Source organism: Vanellus vanellus (assembly GCF_965231255.1).
Source record: "Vanellus vanellus genome assembly, chromosome: 23".
NCBI classification, from domain to species: domain Eukaryota; kingdom Metazoa; phylum Chordata; class Aves; order Charadriiformes; family Charadriidae; genus Vanellus; species Vanellus vanellus.
In genome coordinates, this window is record NC_138928.1 from 5,856,902 (window position 1) to 5,873,746 (window position 16,845).

The 16,845-nt window shown below is 55.0% G+C and overlaps 1 protein-coding gene across 1 annotated transcript in view; it reads right to left on the reverse strand.

Annotated features, from left to right (window-relative positions):
• The window catches only part of PLXNA2 (plexin A2), a gene marked incomplete at its 5' end in the record, with an annotated part of 154,785 nt that extends 141,179 nt beyond the window's left edge, over positions 1-13,606 (reverse strand). Inside the window, 2 exons of the mRNA XM_082494522.1 lie at positions 10,813-10,995; positions 12,419-13,606. Coding sequence (XP_082350648.1) covers positions 10,813-10,995; positions 12,419-13,606 — 1,371 coding nt within the window. The remainder of the gene's footprint in view (positions 1-10,812; positions 10,996-12,418) is intronic.
• Between the last annotated feature and the right edge of the window lie 3,239 nt (positions 13,607-16,845).

Consider the following 16,845-nt stretch of genomic DNA (forward strand, 5'->3'; position numbering starts at 1 on the left):
CTTTGAGCCGCTCGAGGGACCCACTCTTGTTCTTTCTGACTAAGGGGGATCTCAGGATTGGCATCCGCTCCAAGCAGCAAATGCAAATCACTCTCTAAGTTAGTGGCAATGACCAACTTAACGGGCCCCACTGCTTTTAATGAGCTGATGACGGGGAGGAAGAGGCCGAGGCAAGAGGAACAATTACCACCTACAGTCCTGGCGGCGCTTTCTGCTGCCTGGCGTGTGCGCTTTACGGGATGCTCCGGCTGGTTTGCTCAAGGCCTGCAGGCAGGTTTAGGAGATTAAAGCCCAGCACACAATAAATAATTTAGCAGCTTACCACAAAAAAAAAAAAAAAAAAAATCCCACGCTGTATAATAGCTAGGCTGTATGATGTGTACATTCATTTTAAGTGCACATCACTTTCATCTACATGTTTCTATTTGATGCAGAGCCATGTAACCAAGGGAGAAGGAGCAATCGGGAAAGGTGTTGGGGTCCCCGGCAGCGGAGCAGGCAGGGGATGACGGGATGGATGCTGCCAAACCCACTTACTCATTATTCCAGTCCTGCCCCCACTGCTGCCCGCGCTCTGCTCTTTGCGTGTGTTGGAGGAATCGCAAACCCTCGCTCAGCCAATTATTCCTCCACCATCCTCTCCTGGCCCCAGCAGGCTGCCCAGTATGGACTGGCGGTGCTGGTGGGAGCTCCCTCAGCTCAGCCCCAACCGGGAACGCGACGCAAAGCCCTGTGCAAACCCCGACGGGGCCGACAGCTTTCGGTCACCACTGGGCAGCTTCGGCCCCGCCAGCCATCGTCCCCCGGCGGTGGGATGGCACAGCGAGCCCTGGAGCACAGGGCTGGGAAAAGGGTCCTCGTTTTATAGAGAGGGAGTGGACGCACAGGGAAACCTGCCCGTAAGGGGGAACCGCCTGACAGAGGGGGTCAGTGCCGCGTCTCCTCCGTCCCAGACCTTTCTGTGACCAGAGCGTCCCCAGCGCCCCCCGAGCCCCAGGTGGGATATGGCCGTGGACAGGGGGGTAAATCGCAATGTGCACATTCAAATTACAGAGCAGAAAACGGCAAGCTTGAGTAACATATTCAATGTCAGCTCAATAAAACTAGTGGCCAACATGAGAAGAACCATCCGAGCGCCCCTCACCTCACGGTACCCCCCCAGTCCCCAGAGGCGGCTCCCTCCCTGCTCATGAGCATCAGCCCAGAGTTCTTTGAGACACACCTAATGAATGACCGTAATCTTCCAACCTACAGTTAAGGTGACAGTGGGAAAAAAAAAAAAAAACAACCAAAAGCTAAACGGGTGGGAAGACGGAATGCGTCAGCCCCTCGGGCAGCACGCGTGCCGGGGTGGGGGCTGGGAGAAGAGCCGAGAGCTGCTGCCATCGCTGGTAATAAGCCCTCATGTTTAGGCTTAGCGTTTTGGTGCTCTTTTTCCCCAAGTCGTGGCCAGGAAAGCCTTTGTCCCCACCACAGACCCCGGGGAACATCTCCGGTGCAGAATTCCCCTGGGTGCCACACCGCCCAGCCCCCGGAGCTCCGTACCGCGCGCGGGCAGAGCCGTCTGTCCCTCCACCCCCGCTCAGGCCGGGCTGCCCGCCAGAGCTCCCCGAAGGCCGGAGAAACGGAGGCACCTGCCTGTCCCTGCACCTCCGCAGCAATGAAAAGAGGGTAATAAAAGGCAGGGGGAGGTGGGGAGACTATGCATCATAACGGGCGTAATGGACTCGCGCTAATATAGAGACTGCCCGCGGCCAATCCGCGCCTGTCTGGCGCATCCATAAATACGGGGCAGATGCTCAAGTGATGGATTTGCCTTCGCAAACCATGCAGTATTTTACAGCCCCGCTAACGTTCTCGCCGTCCTGGCCAGCAGCAAAAAGCAACCCTAACGACAATGGGTGGTGAACTTGATTGGGGGATTGAGGAAATATTAAAGGCGGCATCAGTCAGAGACGCACAAGGGACAGCCGAACGGCAAGTCCCATCACAAGCTGTGGCGGCACTGCCTTTGCACGGCATTTCCCTCCCTGATTTTCCCCGAATCCCAACCTTTTTGCAGCAGCAGCAGCGTGGGGGCCGTGCCAGCGCACGGGACTCTTCCTGCGGATTCCCCTGTCGCTCTCAGCACACTTCTGTTTGCCACATTTGTGTTTTTTTTTTTTGCCTCAAGAAGGCATTTATAGAAGCAGCATAGCATGGTCTTCTCACAGTATTTCTTGCCACCCAGGGATTTAAGATCTTACAAATGGACCAAAACTCATGTTATTTTGACCTCTGAGGATTTTAAAAGCCTGCAGAAAAATATATATAGTAAAGAAAGCATGAACTTCTTGACTCATAAATAGAAAGGCGGGAGTCTGACACCGCCCTCCCCCCAAAACCAACAGCATCCAGAACACAGCAACTTCTTCAGATTTGCACTCCGAGGAAAGCAGGGGACAGGCAGAAAACTAACATGAATTCACAAAATAGTTTGGTATTTCCTGACATTTTTCACCAAGATTACTTCAAGAAATGCATTACTGAACGAGATGAAAACGTAGTTCTGCTTCTAGCATGGAACGGAGGAGGAATAACTTCTGCCTCACTTCATGCTCATAAAGGAGATTAAAACCTCTTATAAAAGGTGTGGGGATTAATTATCATCTAAATATGTTAAAGAAAAAAAACCTTACGTGCACAAGGGGGAAAAACAGCCTTTTTGGTAATTATTTCCCAATAGTTACTTTGGTAACTAGTCCCAAAGTGCACAGACTGATGCAGCTCAAATCCCCCTTTAGCCTCACGCGTGCCGCTCCGAGCTTTCATCCTGCCCGTATAAAAGCCCACGGGCACTGGGGAAGGCGAGAGGTGAGACGTTTTTCTGCTTTAAGGCTGTGTGCACCTAAGGGAGGCACCGAGAGAGACCTCGTGTCGAACCTCCCCGGACCCCGCGGCGCTGAGGGTGGTGCAGGGGGAGGCGGACGCCGCGGGGGACGCCCGGCAGCGCGGGAGCCGCAGCATCCTCCCCCTGCCCCGGCCCCAGGAGCGGGACACCTCCTGCGGGCAACGCCAGCACTACCTGCCCTACGCTTGGGATGCTTAAGACAATCAGTAGGAGCGTTTGATGGGGAGGGCCAGAACCAAACCCCAGAGACGAATCTCTCTCCGAGAGAAACGCCTTCGGGCGGGCAGAGCCTCTTGCCGTGAGGTTGCTGGTTGCCGCTGGTGGAGCTGGCGAGATCTGCGAGGCGGGCTCTTGTTCATGCAGAAGGCTGTCCCGCCACTCGCAGCCTTTACTAGCTCCACTTCGTTTGGAAACGAAGATTTCAAGCTGATTTTTCGAGGTGCCTGAACCTGAGTTAGAACCAGAGCCATCGGCACCTCATGAGCCAAGAGCGAGCTTAAGGCAGACCCCGAGCCCACCCGGCCCCACTGCACACCCATAGCGTCTCCTCGGCGCCTGCCCCTTAGCTCTCCAGCAGCTATAAAAATACATCCCAACTTCTCTTTTTTTTTTATTTTCTTATTTCACTTGCTCTGCCAGGCAACAGATAACAGAATTGGAGAAGTAACGCTGGGAGCAGAGGAGGCCAATTTCATGCCATTAAGAGGTGGTGGGGACATTCCTGAACTGCTCAAAACCAGAGTCCAGAGGGACTCGGCAGCTCTGCCCCCTCTCCAGCCCTGAAACACGCGCCTTAATGCTCTCCTTTGGTTTCCATCACTTTCCATATTCCCTTGCACAAATTCCAATTAATAAGACAGACTCCCATTTCTGGCTACTAACAATAACAAATGTAAGGGACCGTCAGGCGTTCTGGGGACACATTTCTGGGGTCACAGTTTGACAGCACCGCTTACGCACAGATGGAAGCGAAGGGGAATTACTGTCTGAGGCTGGAGCATCCTTGTTCCGGGAGAAAAAGAATCCCAGCTTCTCCGGCCACACCAGAGCAAATCACCAGCAATAGAGTACCAAATAAATACTCCCTTATTTCACGTCCTAGGGCAAAACCAGAGACTTGTTTCTCAGACCTTTCAATTAAACAACTTCTTCGGTCAAGCAAGAACCATCCGCCATCTCACACCTCTGCGGGGACACCTCTGTGTCCCACAGAGGGCTGCGCTCCGAGGGCGACGGATGGATCCCCGAGTCAGCCCAGCCCCCGCCCTCACAGCCCAGCGAGGCACCTCCTTTGGACGGCATCTGCAAACGGACGATTTTCATCCGTTCAGCAACAGCCCGACGTCCTCTTGGCCTCTCTACACACTCATGCAACGGACTTTTTCCTAAAGTGCTACGGAACGTGTGCGGGGGTGATAATTAAGGGTAAATTAAAAGGATGAGATAATCGTCCACAGAATGAAGTCAGATAAGGACAGGTTCGGACGTATATTTCATTGCGAAAGACCTTTGTTATTCCCACTAATGGAACAAATTAAATCAGCCAAGCTGAATAAAATACCACATAGCAAGGCACAACACCACACTTAAAGTTCACCTTTCCCCTGACTGCGTAATCCCATCAGTTACCGCTGTCCCTTGCAAAAGCGGAGCTTTGCCTCTGTGGAAAGCAAGGCCAGACGTTACGCACCCCGCGCTCAGGCACTCAACAGGTGAACAGGAACGTCTTTCCAATCATGAAAACTACTTACAGCGCTACGTATTCTTCCGTAGCGTTTCTTCTCCGGACCGAGCCCAAGCGGCTCTTCCCGGGTGACCCTGCGCGCCAGAACTGACTGAAGCTGCAAGTGGGACAGGGCGTCACGGGGGCTCACGACAATGTCTGACGCCCGTTTATCCCGGAGGATCGGGTATGAACGGAGATGCGCACACTATGCTTCACCTCAGGGCATCTGAAATAACCAAACCTGAGGCCTTGCCTGTAGCACCAAAGTTTACACCGGAGACAGACGATGCCGAGCACTCTCCGTTTCCTTTTGTAGAAGGGACCGTTGGATGCAGAGCCCAACGCCGGACCTGACCGGGACAGCGCCCACACACCGGCTCCGAGAAGCGTGCCGCGCCGCTCCGAGCATCCTCAAGCACACGGATCAAAGCCTTATCGCCACCGGAGCAACTCAGTGCTGGGTGAAAACCAGGTACAATGTCACCGTTACCGCTTTTCCCTGGGAGCCATCGCATGTGCCGTCCAGGAGCGCACGCAGCTCACGTGAAGGCAGGCGAGGGATGGCGCCGCTGCAGGAACTGCGCTTCTCCCGCGGCGGCACACACAGAGTGACGGCGAAGTGATACATAGACGGTGCACTGTCAGACATAGACCAGACATATATTTGTTCTTGATCACAAACAATGTCCTCCATTGACAAGCTGAATGAAGGGCACTTCACCGATTTATTAGATCTAATAAGAAACACACCTCTTGGGATGAAAATACAAGATTGATTTTCAGTGGTGAGCCGTGCTGCCATCCCAGCCACCGTGCTCAGCCTGATGAGATGAAACCGGGCACGCACAGGGACAGAGAGAGTTGAAACAGCATTGGGCGGGAGAAATAAATGGAGAGATTTGCACGAGGAAGGGGAGCTGAAGTGGAAACAAGGCTCGTGACAGCGGCCCTTCAAACTGACGGTTACTCTTTTCTTCCTGCAATCTTTCTCTCCCACTCAGTTTATATATCTTAAGAGAAGAGCAGCAAACTACAAGGAACTTTAAGGGAAACTCCAGGGCAGTTCTTGGGAAACCTCCATGTCAGACCCTCCCCATACGTGTGCCTTTCAGAGGAGCCCCTCTAAATATAGCGAGTGTAATTTTCACATCAGTCTCAGCACCTAACAGGCACACCGCATTAGCTGAGTTCCGTGGATGCCATTTTCCATCAGGAAAAAGACAACTAGCACAGCAGTGCTTAGCTTGAGGCCCTATTAATAGCAGTCCTAATTATATGGCTGCAAATTTAATTCCTAGCAATGATTAGTGTCAAAATCAAAGGCATCACCCATCAATATTGATGGAATTGTATGAAGCCCATAAACAGAACAAGCAAGCCGACACATCTCCCCCCAGCAGTTAGTTGCTGTTAACTGGTTGCATTAATGTCTCTTCTAATTTTGCTCGATGAAAATTGTTTTCTTGCAGAATCCACAATTCTGAACGATTACGTCTCTAACATGACCCCCTTCCCCCTCGCTGCCCCGGCCACGAAGCTGAGAGGCTTTGGAAGGAGCGTTAGAGCACCGAGCTGCAGGGAGAGCTGCATCCCACGTACCTGCGCTTTATCCGAAAGGTCACGGCAGCATCAGCACATTTGCTTTTCACCCGCTTCGAGGAAACTGCTGAGGAGCAGCAGTTCTCAAGAGGAGAGGGCTGCCAGGGAGTGGCGGGGGCGCCGCGGGGCGCAGCCGCGTCGTACAGTACTGGCACCGCGCGCACCGGGAGTCCCCTGCCCGAGCCGGGCCCCGCGTGCAGGCGGATCAACACGAGGGGCAGCGGGCTGGCCGAGCCACAATCGGCGAGGTTGGAAGGGACCTTTAAGATCACCCAGTCCAACCATCAACCCAACACTGCCAAACCCTCCCCTAACCCATGTCCCTCAGCACCATGTCGATCCGTCTGTTAAACACCTCCAGGGATGGCGACTCCACCACTGCCCTGGGCAGCCTGTGCCGGTGCTCCACAAGACATTTTTCCTAATATCCATCCTAAACCTCCCCTGGCGCAACTTGAGGCCATTTCCTCTTGTCCCATCACCTGTTCCCTGGGAGAAGAGACCGACCCCCCCCCTCGCTACCCCCTCCTGTCAGGGCGCCGTAGAGAGCGAGAAGGTCTCCCCTCAGCCCCCTCTTCTCCAGGCTGCACCCCCCCAGCTCCCTCAGCTGTTCCTCACCAGACGTGTGCTCCAGACCCCTCACAGCTCCGTTGCCCTTCTCTGGACACGCTCCAACACCTCAATGTCCTTCTTGTGAGGGGCCCAAAACTGAACACAGCACTCGAGGTGGGGCCTCACCAGTGCCGAGGATAGGGGGACGGTCACCACCCCCGTCCTGCTGGCCACACTGCTCCTGACACAGGCCAGGATGCCGTTGGCCGCCTTGGCCACCCGGGCACACTGCTGGCTCACGTTCAGCCAGCGGGCCACCAGCCCCCCAGGGCCTTCTCTGCCGGGCAGCTTTCCAGCCACTCCGCCCCACGCCTGGAGCACTGCGTGGGGTTGTTGGAATCAGTGCTATGTGAGAAAATTCCTCCTCCAGCACTGAGATTTAATGGAGAATAGATCCATCGATTCATCCTTCTCCCCCTTCAGTAGTAACCAGGGTCACACTCACGTGTGGCAGCAGCTGCGCGAGGGGCAGCCGACCAGTCCGGGGCAGCCCCAGCACGTAGAAGCACATCCTCAACCCTGAATCAAACCCTGACCCCGGCAAATGCTCCGGTTCCCCGCAGGAAAGATGCCAAGTTCATTGTCAGCCGATTTATCTGATATTATTGACTTATTTGCCAGCACCGCCGGCACCAACACCCCCCCGGTGCAGCGCGGCGGCTACGCTGAACCCGCGGCCGAGCTGTGCGGACTCCACGGGTCACCCGGCCCCGCACCGGGCAGACCCCGCGGAGCTCCGAAACGGGCAAAGCGAGCGGCGAGCTCAGCCTGGGAAAGCTGCCAGCCTCGCCACGGGGCTCCGCGCTGCTCCCGGGCCAACAGAAAACTTTTCCCTTGACACGGCAGCCAGCGCTGGCTGCCGAAAGGAGCAAAAAGGGGCTTCAAATGTACCCAGGAGACAGGGAAGGGGAAGAACTAGCAAACACGGATGGGGCTGTACCGAAGAGCGCAGGCAGGGATGTGTGGGCGGGCAGGCAGGGACACGGGGACCATCAGCGCTCCGCTCCTTCGGAGGAGAGAGGCTGAAGGAGCAGCAGCCGCTGCTCTCCCAGGGAACGTCGCATGAGGCAGTTGGGTGAATGGCTAATGGGAAGAAGGACATCAGTGAGATAACGCAGCGTTTTCAGTAATGAATTCTCGCTGGGGAAGCACAGACAAATTTGAAAGATTTCAGAGCTGGCTGCCTGACTTCTTTCCTCCAGCTACACGAAAGCGTCTTCTTTGAAACCCCAGACCGAGCCACCGGCTTGCTTCCAGAGTAAATCAACGGCTGCAGGAGCGGGAATAGGTGTGACGTAGCTTTCAGACATTAATTGTGTAGGCAGATATGCAAGGTGGTGAGCTGGAGAAGGCAAGGCATCTATCTGTAAATCTCTGGCACTTACAGAGGTGCGCACATTTTTACCATCCTCATTTCACATATGGGGGAAGAGGAGATATGGAAACAGTCCTGAGCATCCTGAGCACTCGCCGACGTCGAGACATGTCTGGTCTTGGAACACGCACAAGAACTGGAGCCAACCTGTTGCCTTCCCGCGGGGCCTGCGACGCCCGCTCTGCATCCCCCAGGAGCCCCACAGTTCAATGCAAAGCTGCTTCCTACGCTTCACACGACCCCTCTTAGGCCACGTAAAAGATAATCCCACCCACCAAATGAGAAAAGATTTACTAAAGTTGTGGACAGGACTGCCAGACAGAGAAGAACAGTCCCAGTCCCAGCCCCACGCGGCGGCGGACGGGACAGTGATCGCTCCAGCTGATGATAAGAGGAGGCAGAGGTCTCATCGGCTGCGGACAACTCTGATGCTCGTTAAATGGGGGTTCTCGGCACATGCTGTGGAAGGCTGGCTGCAGTGAGCGCCTGGGATGAATTTGCTTGGGAGAGGAACCGGATTTTCTCAGTGCCTGGCTACCACCAGCTCAAACACAGGCAAAAGGTGAAGGATTCCCACAGCCCTCCTGTCCCGTCTGCCCCAGTCCTGCCCCGCCACCCGCCTTCCGGACAGAGCGAAGGGGATGGGCACGGATGGACCAACTCCGCACCAAAAAGATAGGTGTTCAACATAGAATAGCACTAGGAATTAAAACTGCTTCTTCTGTAATCCTACATAATTGATGGGATGTGACAGTAAATACCTGGTGTGCTTTAACCGCCTCCACATGAGGCACCTCCCCGATCTCCCCCCAAAACCACTGCAAGGACCAGGCGGCACGGCCGCCTTGAACTGTGACAGCACACGCCTGTGCGAGGAGCTGAGGGTGCCTCCTCCACCCATTTCCCTGGAAAAACCTCCGGGTACCAGAGGGGGAGGAGAGGGGGCTCGGCTCTCCAGCCCACCGCCCCCCGGGCTGCCAACCCCCACTGCCCCGGGAGGCACCAGGGAGGCACCTCACTTACCGCTGCTCAGCCCTTGTAAAGTGCTGAATGAATATTAATGAACTGATGTAATTAAAATGATGCAGACATTCAAGTGTACTATCTGCCTGTCCTTGTATCTTCCTGGATAGACGAGGAAGAAATTCCCTGCTGCTTAAGGACACAAAAAATTAGCAGCCTGCTGTTGATTACAGTTGTTAACCCTTTCCCTGCTAGGAAGAAGCAGGATCTGCACTTAGTGGGTTTACCTCACGTTATAATCTATATTTTAGGTTCATTTGAAGGATCTCAGCTTTCCAGGGCAGCGTTTCCAAGGCTGGTTTTGCTGGAGCAGCGTTGGCTTCCAGCGCCAGCTCCAACTCTAACACCAACACAGGGGGTTCCCCTCCTCTTGCACACCCCAAGGCCATTTCCACACGCACTTTAAATACAGAATTCCTGAGAGAGAGGACTAGCGAGGACCACACTCAGGAGATGTAGGACCGGGCCTGACCAGCCTTTGCACGCTGCTTAATGAAGAGCGGTTCAGAAAATACGGGGAGGGGGGGGGAATAAATCACAGCTTGACTTTAAAATCCCAAAACCCACCAGAGCCCCCAACCCCCTTCGCTGGGGGAGGAAACCAGCGGGAGCATCTCTTTGCCCTGGGCAACTAGCCCCAGCTTTGTGATGCAGAGGGTGAGGAATGTTATCTTCCAGGACTGATCAATCATCCAACTGTCAGAGGGAAGAGCAGGAGGGAAGAGGCAGAGAGAAGCAGCAGGACTCTGCCCTGAGGCTGGGTTTCCAAAAGCAGCCAAGTTAACCCATTCCTCTCTCTCCATGACCAAACATCCTGCCACCACCAGCAATTTTGCCATCACCGGAAAGCTTTCTAATTCACAGTCTTCTACACAAGGATTGCTGGGACACAACTCAAAACTATCGCAAGATTTCCATCAGTGTGTCAAAAAGATCGGAGACCTTGGATACAGCCTGCTGAGATTCCCTCAAACTCAGAGGTTGCAAGCCAGCTCCTCACTTGTCTCTCATCGGACTAGCCCATTATTGCCCTGATAATTTCAGCATCAGCCCCACAAACACACACAGTAGTTTACTGAATGATAAAACGCAAAAAAAAAAAATCCAGACAAACAACCGGGTGAGGCTGCAACATACAGGCAGGTTGGGCACACAAGGGTGTTGAGACCTGTATTATCCTGCCGCTGAAGGAAGCCACAGGCTGGAAGTATGGGAAGGTGCCCTCAGCCCAAACAAGGGGATGCTCTGGAGCTGTAACACCGCAGAGCAATGGGAACCCCGTGGCCCCGTTTGGTCCCTTCGCCAGGACCAGGCTGCAGCAGTTTCCCTGCACCTTTCCCAAGGCTCGGCACTTCTCCGCTTCAAAAGAAACCGCAGCAACACCACTCTGTACTGACAGTGCTGATGGATGAACTTTGCCTCACCAAAGCAAGGCGCTCTGTGACCCAAACCTTGTGATTTTTCCTCCTGACTGGCTCCCAGTTTCACACTGGGAAATATCTGTAAGACACAGCAGCAGCTACGCGCATCAGAGACTCCCAAGAGAGATGAAAAATGGATCCTCTGAAGCCACGGCAATAAGCTTACCTTCTTCAGCTTGCCAGTCTTAGTCCCCACAAACACCACGCTGTAGCCATTGTAGACGTAGGAAGCAACGGAAGTCATCCGGTCCCGGCTCGAGGTGAAGAGCGTCACCCCGTCCACCGGCGTCGAGCCTCCCAGGGGCTGGTTGATGTCGAGCCCGCAGAAATTGTCATCGATGGGGACTGGCTGAAAAGACAAAGGTTTGGGGCAACCGTGAGTGAAACGGAGCACGGGGCTGCCCCACACACCCGGGCTCACGTGGAGGGGAGCCAGTGATGCTGACAGCAGCGTGGGAATCACCACCACCCAACCTCCTGCCCAGGGACACTGCGGCTTCAGCCACCCTCTGCAATGGCTCGTTCCCTTCACTGCCTGAGGCCAAGACACTGCAGCTGCTCCAAAATGTGTTTGGACAGGGCTGAGGAGGAACCCTAAGTCCCACAGACTTATTGGACTGCCACTCATTTTCTAAATCTACTAGCTTGCTCATGGATTTAACCCCACTGCATGCCCATGCAGGAACTCTTTTCTCCATTCATTTCACCTCCTTTTGACCTGATTTCTGAGTAGTATTAGCAGAAAGGTGCTCAGCACCTCCACATCAGCAAAGGCTTCCCTTGAAGACCCTACATGAACACGGGGCTGGTGGAAAGCACCAGCCTGGCTGCCCTGGAAAGGGGGTGACCACACAGGGAACCATCTCTGGCAATGTAAATGACTCGAGTGCTGAGCAGGAAGATGCTCCTTCCGCCGCCCAGCTGTGCTTTCCCACAAGCCACCACGCTGTGCCTCAGTTTCCCTTCTAATACACAGGGAATATGGATTCTGGCTTCTCCCTGGGACATCATTTGCCACAAGTGAGGGAAAAATCACTATGCCGACAGCTAGGTGTTATTAAGCCATGTCAGCTGAGACCGCTCGAGTGAATTCCTGCATGGCATAGGTGGTGGGGTGGTGGCACGGGTGGCCGCTCACCATCACACTGACTGCAATCCACTTATCTTCCACAGGGGACATTAACTACCAAACGCTCAGGCACGTCTAGTTGCAACTGCGACGGGATGAGTCTCCCCCGCGCGAGCCAGAGCTCAAGCTTCTCTGCCCCTTCATTTCATTTCACCCACGTTTATCTCTTCCCACCAGCCAAACTTAATATGCCCGGCAAAAGGCGGCCCCAGGGATTCTCAAGTCAGCCCAGGAACAATCTGCATGTGAATCAAGATTAAAGAAATCAGCTGAACAGAAATACAAAAGAAGCAACTGTAATTTGTGTTTATCTTGTTGGTTTGTTGGTACCACCCTCCTGTGCGGGGAAGGGGGAGAACCTTTCCTCTGGCTTCCAGAGGCCCAGGTTGGGAACAGCAAAGACTTCCAGCAAGCTGGACACCTTTATTCATCTGCCCTGACGCTGCCCCTTCCTTTCATTGTCATCACCGCTGCCTGATAACAACAGGCATTAAAGAGCAAAAGGACTGCTATGTCTGCTCTGTGTTCAGGGAAGCTGAGGCACAGAAAGACTGATCCTGTTCCATAACCTCACGTGCCACAGGGGCAGGCACCGATAGCGGTCCTCGAGGGCTACCACGGCCAACAGCTGGAGCATCCTTACCGCTTTAGTGCACTGGACATCCTTCCCCAGCAGCCAGTTGAGCTCCAGGTTGCCTTCCCCCTGGTAGCAGGACTGCAGGCGGTCCTTGATCTGAGTGTTGATGGTGCGAATGGGGAAGACGCAGAGCGCAGAGTCGTCGGGTGGCTGGTGGTACTGCTTCTGCCCCTTGGAGAAAATGGCAAAGAGGACATCCTCCTGGGCCGTGATATTGAGGGACTTTGCCAGCACATCTCCTGGCTTGGAGAGGTACGCCGCTTGCAGGAGACGGTACTCCGTGTCCCCCTTGACGCAGCCAAAGGGTAAAGAGACGTAGGAGTGGAATTTGGGATCGTCTTTGCAGAGACGGACGATGCGAGATGTGTAAAAGAGATCGCTGGCGGAGTTGATGGAGACACCCTCCGGGGTCTCTGGCTGGACAGTCAAAAAATAGACAAAGTTGCCGCTGGCAAAACCATAGATGTAGAAGATGTCAAAGTGCGAAACAAGGGCCAAGGTGTCTGAGGGGATTTTGATGAGGGATGAGACAAAGTCACTGTGGAGCTCATAATCCAACATTGCTGATGACTCCGGGTCCCGGGGAAGTTTGCGGCTGGAGAGGGTGGGGAAATAATCCTGCTTCCCATCCACCGCTGTGCCAATGAAGAGCTTCCCATCTTCACCTTCCGAGCGCACGATCACCCCATACATTGTGCCCGTCTTGTTGACACTGGAGAGGTAGTGCTCCTTTTTGTGCGAAGGCTCTACCAAGATGAAGAGGTCATCCAGGCGCAGCAGCTTGCAGACCCCCTGGTAGAGGCTGCCACACGCCAGCAGCCGGTTCTCAGAGTAGTCAATGATCAGCAGCTTGTTGACATTGTTGGTGAGGGTGAGGATCTCGCTGCAAGGCTGGACGATGAGGGGCGGGTAGCAGGATTTATTGTCCTCCTCAGGACCAGTTTTATGAGCCACCAAAATGGTCAGGTTTCCCGAAAGCTTGTAAACCCTGTTGATAGCTCCAACGTAGACTGCTCCGGTGCCTTGGTGGACAGTCAGGTGGTTGAACGTCCAGTCCCGGTTCTCAGAGTGGAAAGTGCTGAACAAGGCATTGCTGGACACATTTCGGGAGAGCGATGCCAGGAAGAGACAGAGCAAAGCCACCGACCAGCCATCGGAGTCCGGTACCCGAGGCCAGTTCTTCCTCTGATCCATCCTGGGAAAGGCAACTTCGTGTTCCCCGTGCGTGTCCTGTGCCCCAGCAGCGTCCCTCACATGGTTCTGGGGACAGAAAAGAAACGCACAGAGGAAAGGATTAGATCCAGTGTGCCCTGCAGATAAAATTCGAAGGAGGCTTTCTAATTACACCGTCCTTGAGATAAAGTGAGGACGTCTCTAAGCCCAACAAGAATTAAGGAGGTCTCCTAACTTATTGGTAAACAGTTCAGGCTTGATGTTTTGCCACTTGGTTCAGCCTCCGCCTGTTAATTTGTTATGTGGTTTAGTTGTTTATAATGCTCTCTGCTCAGCCATGGGAGGGGATAATCAGCTTCAGCCCAAGACAAAGCCCGCAGCTCACACACCCAACCATCAATCTGCAAGCTTGGCTAAAAGGATGTCTCCTGCAGGGTATGTTGTTGGAAGCAACAGAGGAAATAAGAAGCGTTTTCTACCTTTAAATACTCTACGATTTAATTTGGAAACCTGAGGAAGAAGTCTCATGCAGGCGAGTTCATTGAGCTACACACACCAGAGCCGCCGGCATCTCCCCTCCACCCCTCCCCGGAGCCAGAAGTACCTCTGCGGGTGCTTTTCAGGCAGAAACTTCTCACCGCCTTCGCAAGGTACTTTACTGCCGAAAATCAGCTGCCACCGGGGTGGGGGCACCCGTGGTTCGATCAGCGACCAAACACCGCCAGCAGCACCCCGTGCAGGGGAGAGACGCCCAGTCTGGGAGCCTCGGACGCGTTTCCCGCTCTAACAGAACCTGCAGGTGATGATGAAAAGCTACACAAAGTGACAGCTGGGACACTGGGTCCAGAAGACCCAATGCCAACCGAATTGCCCCCGCGCCCTTCCCGCTAGCTCTGTGGATAACAGTCAAAGGCGACGCTACTGCTCACACGTTTTCGCCCACACAGACAAGGAGGGGGAACCTCTGGCCCAAATCGATGTGGAAACGAGGCATGAAAGACAGGCAGGTCGGTTCGTTGTTGGCTTTGTTTCTGTGGCTGCCCTCAAAGCACCTCGACCTCAGTGGGGTCTGAGGGACGGCTGGAGCCCCCCCTGACCCCCGTCCTCACGCCCACCCCCCTGCTGGCACAGGCGGCTGTCAGGCTGAGTCAGGAATCACCAAACTGGAATTTCCTTCGGAAGCGGGCACTCGCCTCGGAGAGGCTCCGGCTGCGCGGGGCATGTGTACATCACAGCCTTCCATCCGCCCTTCCGGACAGCGCACACGCAGCAGCTGCCGAAGAGGCCCCTGATAACCCTCTGCCGGCTCCACCTCATCGCCCGCGACCTCTGCTAAGGCGGCAGACTCCCCTAGCGAAAACGCGAACGTTAAAGACAATCCAAATCCACGCACGTCCACATCTGTCTCGTGTAAGGGGGGTCCTCTGGCTTGGACCATCCCGGGCAGGAGGTGTCGGCTCGGTTCCCAGCTCAGCCCCAGGCTTCCAGCACCACCTCAGGGCCCCACAAAGCGGCTGGAAGTGGTGCCAGCCGAGCACCCTGCAAGGCTCAAGGGCCCAGCTCAGCGGAGCCGTGGGGCCAGCGGAACTCTGGGGCAGGCACCATGTCAGGGCCCTGAGAGCATCCCCACACCAGGGCTCTGCACCTCCCTTGTCACCACAGACGTCCCTGGAGGTCACTGGGTTGTGCCTCATCCTTGTTACCGCCTCCAGACCTGGCTGTGACTTGGGCTCCTGGCTTGACCTCAGCTTCGCTCAGCACCACAGATGCACCTGACCGCCTGGACTCGGAAAACCATGACGAAGTTCTCCTTTATCCCAAATCATGCATTCCTTACACGCTCCCGGCTGGACTATCAAAGGACCCATTTCCGCCTGCGCTGGGGAGGGATGTTCTCCCCAACTGTCAGTCCCGGGAAGAGGCTGAGGCACCATCCCACCCGCCCCCTCCACCCCGGCGTCCCGTCACCTCCTGCCACAGCCACGCCAGCCCCAAGCACACACACCGGGGGGAAATTTGCCCTCTGGCAGGTCTGACTCTCCTCCCCTGCCCTGTGCGCAACGGCAGGAGGCCGATCCCCCGCACAGCCCGCGCTCCGCTCTCCCCACCTGCGGGCAGCCACCGGTTTGATTGATGCCGATCTCCGTTTTGGTATTTAAAATAATTCACACTGCTGAAAACCTACACTGAGCTCATAAGCGAGTGTCACCGAATGGCCGCTCTTTAGGCTTGTTAACGCCGGGAGCCGGAGACGGGTGTTTCTGAAAGGTGACAAAGGAGCTCTGTCCCTGGGCTGCACGTCTCGGTGTCACTGACAAGACAGGAGAAAGAGAGCGGTAATGGGTTTCTCATTCTGCTCAGGGATACATTTCCCCGGCTGCTTGCTTCTTATTTCCAGTCTCTTAATTTCCACCTTTGGCTGAAGCAGTCTCCCTCGCCCAGCAGTGCGCACGCTGCTGCATTCTTATTATTGTTCGGATGATTGTGGCAGAAAGCAGCTGCTCGCGCTGCGGACCCCAACGTGCCGCAACAGCACCGGGGTGACCTCCCCGGCTCTTCTCATTAAATTTCTGAGTGAACATCCCCAAACTGCTCTCTGAATCCGCAATCTTTCAAAAGGGGACAAATCAAACGGTTCCTGAGGACCTGCTCTCCGTGCTGCCCACCCCTGCGAGGGCTGCTGGTGACCCGTGGTGGGCACCGATGACCCGGTCCCGGGATCTCAGAGCAGCTTTGCTCTTGGATAACATGGCAGTGCTGCCCGAGACACCAAGAAGTCCCCCTGTGTCGCTGGCAGAGATGCCAGCCAGCAGCGCGGTGCCTTGTGAACACACGGGGAGCCCCACACCATGGAGGAGCTCAGGAGGAGCCCGGGGTGGCTGGCAGGAGAGCTGCAGGTACGGGAGTCCCGCGGAGCAGCCGAATTGATGGCAGAGCATCTCCAGGTCAAGGCACAAGGAACCTCGAGCAGCACAGTGCCCCGAGCGAGCGCTCGGACACGGCCACCCAGCTCCCCCGGGGCTGAGCATCCCTCACTAGCAGGAACCCCAAAATTGCCCCCGTTTCCCATTTCCCGAGAAGCTTCTGGGGCGGAGGGCTCTGGTTCAAGGGAAGTCCAGAAAGTGAAACTCTGCAGAGAACGGGGAGGCTGCGCTGTAAAGCTCAGCACACAAGAGTTTTCCTGCTCGGCAGCTTTCCAATTTTTAAAGAGTTGTTCCATTGCAAAGTGAGAAAAGAACAGTGCGAGCTAGATATTAATA